This window comes from Ylistrum balloti, unplaced genomic scaffold (assembly GCF_031769215.1).
Source record: "Ylistrum balloti isolate Yb309-2 unplaced genomic scaffold, AGI_CSIRO_Ybal_v1 Utg371706, whole genome shotgun sequence".
NCBI classification, from domain to species: domain Eukaryota; kingdom Metazoa; phylum Mollusca; class Bivalvia; order Pectinida; family Pectinidae; genus Ylistrum; species Ylistrum balloti.
The window spans coordinates 138,261-143,197 of NW_026782859.1; the positions used below are offsets into that span (position 1 = coordinate 138,261).

Consider the following 4,937-nt stretch of genomic DNA (forward strand, 5'->3'; position numbering starts at 1 on the left):
GTAATATACCGCAGGTTAAGACGATTCTTTCATTATAGATTTTATAAAGTAGGTACACGTAGCACTAGATGTGCATCCGTCCTACAAAAAAAAAAAAAAATAGATGAACAAACAAAACAAACCATAATAGAAAAACAATAAAACGGAGACAGACTAGATAAGCGAAGCTACAAATATAGATTATATAGTATGTCATACTCTTTACTGCCTTAATTACTAATTGTTTAGTAAATACTTATTATAGACATCAAAACGCAGCATCACTTAAACACCAGTTCCTCGTTTTGTTAACGAAGGGGACACGAACACTTCTTGAATGGTTTTTTCCTCTATCATTTATATTCCTTTGCATTAAAGGATTAATAGATAATGATTTCTATAGACAAGTAACTCTATAACCAAGCCTGCCGTCCCCTCCCATGTTCTCAGAAGTAATAGCTTAAAACTACATGTACCACTTCTATGATAACTATTTGTCATGTATAAATACTGTATATTTTAGTGCATGCTGCCTTATTTCAGTTTTTGAATCTAGTTGTAGAACAATACGACGTTATTCTCTTTTCCTGTCTGTAACAGATTTATCTCCCTTATAATTTACTTATACGGTAACTCAAACGAAATACGGTGAAAGGGAGACAATTATAATAACTAATTTCAAACCGGTTAGTTAGGTTATGAAATGCAAATTTTCTCGTTAACATAGATAAAGACCAGTACATGTGAGAGGGTATCCTTTACACACGGGTTAAAAAAGTATATAATTTAACAAAATGATAATAAAACGATCATTAGAAAAATCGTTTTTTTAAATGAAACTTTTCAAACAAACATAAATACGTCTTTCTCTAACACTTAAGAACAATCACGACCCGTTTCCAATGACGATTAACAGTATCACTGTAATTAATAAGGGGGCTTATAGACAACATAGTCACTCTATGAGAACAATTACTTGCCACTTAATTTGATATTCAAGCACACTCATTTATCTCTAGAATAATTGGACGTCATTCAGTCAATGCCTTTGAGTGTTTTCATTAGCTGAATCTGGTCTGTTCCAAGAGTACGCATTCCTGAATGATCAATCATTTCGTTGGGTATTCTGAGGTACCGACACTTTTTGATACCATTCCACGTCACGTTCGGGTCAGTATCCTTTGTGTTCTGTCGCTCAAAAGCACCTTTGTTGTGTTGATATTTACACTTCCGCCTGTTTTTAAAGTAAGTAGCTGGATCAAACGTGACCACAACGGGTTCTTCAACAGTTTTTCTAAATCGAAGTGGTTTAAACCAGTCTGGTATTACTTTTCCTGAGCGTTCTAAATATTCGTCCATCTTATTTAGAAATAAGGTCATTTTGTCTTCTATCTTTGCGAATTTTAATTTCTCCAGTTTGATGAGACTTTTACGAAATCCGTTCAGCACATTTTCGCTAAATATGTTGTCTGCCGCAGCACGCTCTAAATAGTCTGCCATTGCCTCTTCGAAAGTAGAATACACTTTTGGAGGCAGTGTGTCCTGTTGTTCAGTACTATTCTTCTGTGTTGTAATTTTGTGAGAATCAAAATGGAAATTCAAAGATGGTTTTTTAGGTGTTTTTGTGCGCACAGCTATTCTGCTTGGTACTGGAACTGAAGCATCATGGGTAACATACTCTGTGACATCCGGCACGCGTATCCGACTTTCTGCTGGAGCGCTCGGCGGTCGTGGAGAATGAACAATAGCCTTTGTCACAATAGTCCTTGGTCCAGTTTCAGTTTGGGATGGGTATTTCTCCAGTTGCGGCTTACGTTGTGGTGTTGTAGGCAACATCCTGGCTGTTCGAGGTCGTGGAATGCCACGTGCCTCAACAGGTTGATCTCCAACAGGGATCTGCGTTCGTGCAGTAGTCGGTCTCTGCAATGGTCGAGGAGGTTTTGCACTGATCACGACTTCTTGTGTGTCATATGTCCTGCTCAAAGTATTACGGAATTCCGTGGCAGAACTGACAGTTTCGTCTTCAGGCAGCGATCGGCCGCTAGCTTGAGCGGGACGACGTGGCCTTGCACTACCTGGCCGAGGTATAGATAATTGCGGGTTAGGTTGTTGGTAATGGGTGGCATTAGAGTCTTGTTTACCTGAAAAGTCAACAATTGAATCATGGTTCTGATCGATTGATTTGTTATTGTGGTTACTGCTAGAAAAAGAATCCTGATCGCATTTAGTGACCTGCATTTTCTGACTTGGGACACGCTGTGTGATCTGAGAAGAGCGGGTTTCTGATGAGTGTTGACTTTGTAACATCGCAGGAATCTCATTAGTTTGATTGGTTACACTGTTTCCTGATGACGCATACGGCAATACGCTAGAAAAATCATTCAATCTGTCTACGACAGACGCATTTATTCGTTTAGATGAAGACGATACAGTCAACACTCTTGGAGTGCGTGGAACGATGCTTGCCCTCTGTTGTGGAGCTATGGGAATGTATCGAGGTATATTGGTCATGGATTGTAATGAAGGATCCTGTGATTGTCGGGGCGATGATACACTGGCTGCCGACTTCGAATCCACATGGGATGTTATACATTCTCTAGGACTGATAGGCGGTGGAAGAGATGACGTGCTTTCCGGAGTAGAATATTCAGGGACATGCTGCTTACTTTCAACACCAGTATACATTGGATTGACGTTTGCTTTCGCCGTTCGTGGACGGGAAAGCCGTCTCTGTGGGACAGGCCTAGATTCTTCTAGTTCTATTTCTACCGACCGAGAATGGGCCGTGACTGGACGTATTGGAATCCTGGTACTTGGAGATCTTTCTGGACGAACTGGCAATTTCCTTGACACACTTCGAACGACGTCCCGGTTGTCTGGTTTATTCTGATGAATTTTAGGATGGTGAGTGTTCATACTGTGATCTGGTGATCGTACGCGACGATTGCGATGGATCTCAGCATAACCAAGAGAAGGAGGTACTTTCGCAGTTTTCGGTCGATTCGAGGTATGAGACGTTTCATTGCTATCGTGAGACCGAGGAAAGTGCTCCATTGCCCTGTCTTCGCTTGAAACAGGTTTCGCTGTTTGTGGTCTTCTGTTTTCGTACTTCACGTCGCCATTCTTCACAGGTATCCCACTTCCTGGCCGGGATGTTCTGTGTAGACCTCCTCCTACAGTAGAATCATTACATACCATAGACACTGGAGTGGCAGAAGGCACCACTTTCATCGGTGTACCCTTATAAGGACAGCGTGATTGGTTTTTTGACTTTTCAGTTTTGGTCTGTACTTCGCCTTTGTTTTCGCGTTCTTGTCTTTTTGTTGGAATTGGTAATTTGCGATATTTCTGACGCGGTGCTGGTTTTTCAATAGACACTTCCTGCTCAACAGGGGAATTATCTTCTTCGCAAGGTATAAACACCTGATCATTTGGAAGTTCCTCTATGTCACTAACAGTATCGTCAGCATTTTCAGCCGTTGGGATGACAATCTTCTTTACAACAGGTGAGGGAATCGATGTCCCCTTGTCGACTGCATCACCATTCCTATAACGGCTGGAGGAAACGAAAGAACTATTTGGACGCTTACGAGGTTTCGGAGACGGTCTAGCCCATGTTGTGTTATACTCTTGATCTGCAGAATCGTTTGCAGTCGCTTGATGGAGATTCGAAAGTGAGGGTTGCTTCACTAATGAACGATATTTATAATCACGTGGTTGAGATTCCTCTTGACTAAGAGTGTCATCGCTTCTATTTTCCTCGATATTCGGGGAGTTTTTACGACTGTGATATTGACGGACAGGTAAAGACGTCTTTGGGCGTGGTTTTATATTAAGTCTTTTTTCGGCTGCTGACAGGATGGCTGCTGAAGGTGACACTGTTTTGTTACCGATTCCCTTCATTTTTCCAGCAGCTTCAAGCTCCTTCATTTTGATAATGTCAACAGTTGTGAGGTGAGATTTGATTTTCGCCGTCCGCTCATTCATTTTATTACGGTATGTATTAATATCACGACTATCAAGGTCAAGGATACGCATGGCATAAGTTTCTTCCACATTGAGGATATTGATGTTCTTCTCAAGCAGACGCTGTTCCTTGATGTTGGACTTGACTGCATTGGATTCGAACTCGGCATGAGTCCGCCTCTGCGGAATCGACATCTAAAACATAAACAAAAGAACACTATAACATTTAATACTGATTAATATATAACTCTGTGTGGTCCTAAGCTGCATATTCATGGTGGTTTAAAATTCTCAGAAAGATGAGAAACGGAGTGGTCTGGACTTAAATGGTTGCGTCCTTAGGCACGGCACTAAACCCTTATAGTTCTAATATATCACATAACACGCTATATTTATACTTCAAGTATAACATCTCGTGCAACATTACCACTATAGCAAGATTTAAAACGGGAGGGATCATGACATACCACACGACAAGACATTGATATCACAAAATTAGAAATACAGGGCTATACAATAACTGTAATTGAATTAGCATACTTGTAGCACTACAGCGAAATATTACATAACTATACAAGAAGACAACATGCATTTACTGCCACTGTTACGATAATTATTGTAACGCTAAAGAATTTCATATTTTCCGCGTTTCGGAGAATAGCGGAAAATAATTGTCCTATAGGTACGGTATTCGGGTATCTTCGTGAGAGTTGTATGGTCCAATGGGAGTGCGACGCGTTGTCCGCACGTGCAAGTTAAGAAAGTGTGTAAGGGTAGGCGAGGTATCGGGCATTCTAGCCGTGGACACCCACAAGTACAGTCAAGAGAAATTTTGCCAAGTATTACATTTTTAACTGTATTTATTTCAGTACGGAATGGCTTTGAGTTGTTAAAAATCCAACGCGCTGAGCTTTAAGCATTGAGGGTTGGTACACTTCCTGTTTTCCTGATAGGTTTTCAGGTTGAGTGGCTCGCTTAGCTCTTTATCTATA

The 4,937-nt window shown here is 40.8% G+C and overlaps 1 protein-coding gene across 1 annotated transcript; it reads right to left on the reverse strand.

The window, feature by feature from the left end:
- Window positions 1-1,014: 1,014 nt before the first annotated feature.
- LOC132563386 (nascent polypeptide-associated complex subunit alpha, muscle-specific form-like) lies at window positions 1,015-4,140 on the reverse strand. Its single transcript, XM_060228149.1, has one exon. The coding sequence runs from the start codon at window positions 4,138-4,140 to the stop codon at window positions 1,015-1,017; it is 3,126 nt and encodes a 1,041-aa protein (XP_060084132.1).
- Window positions 4,141-4,937: the final 797 nt, after the last annotated feature.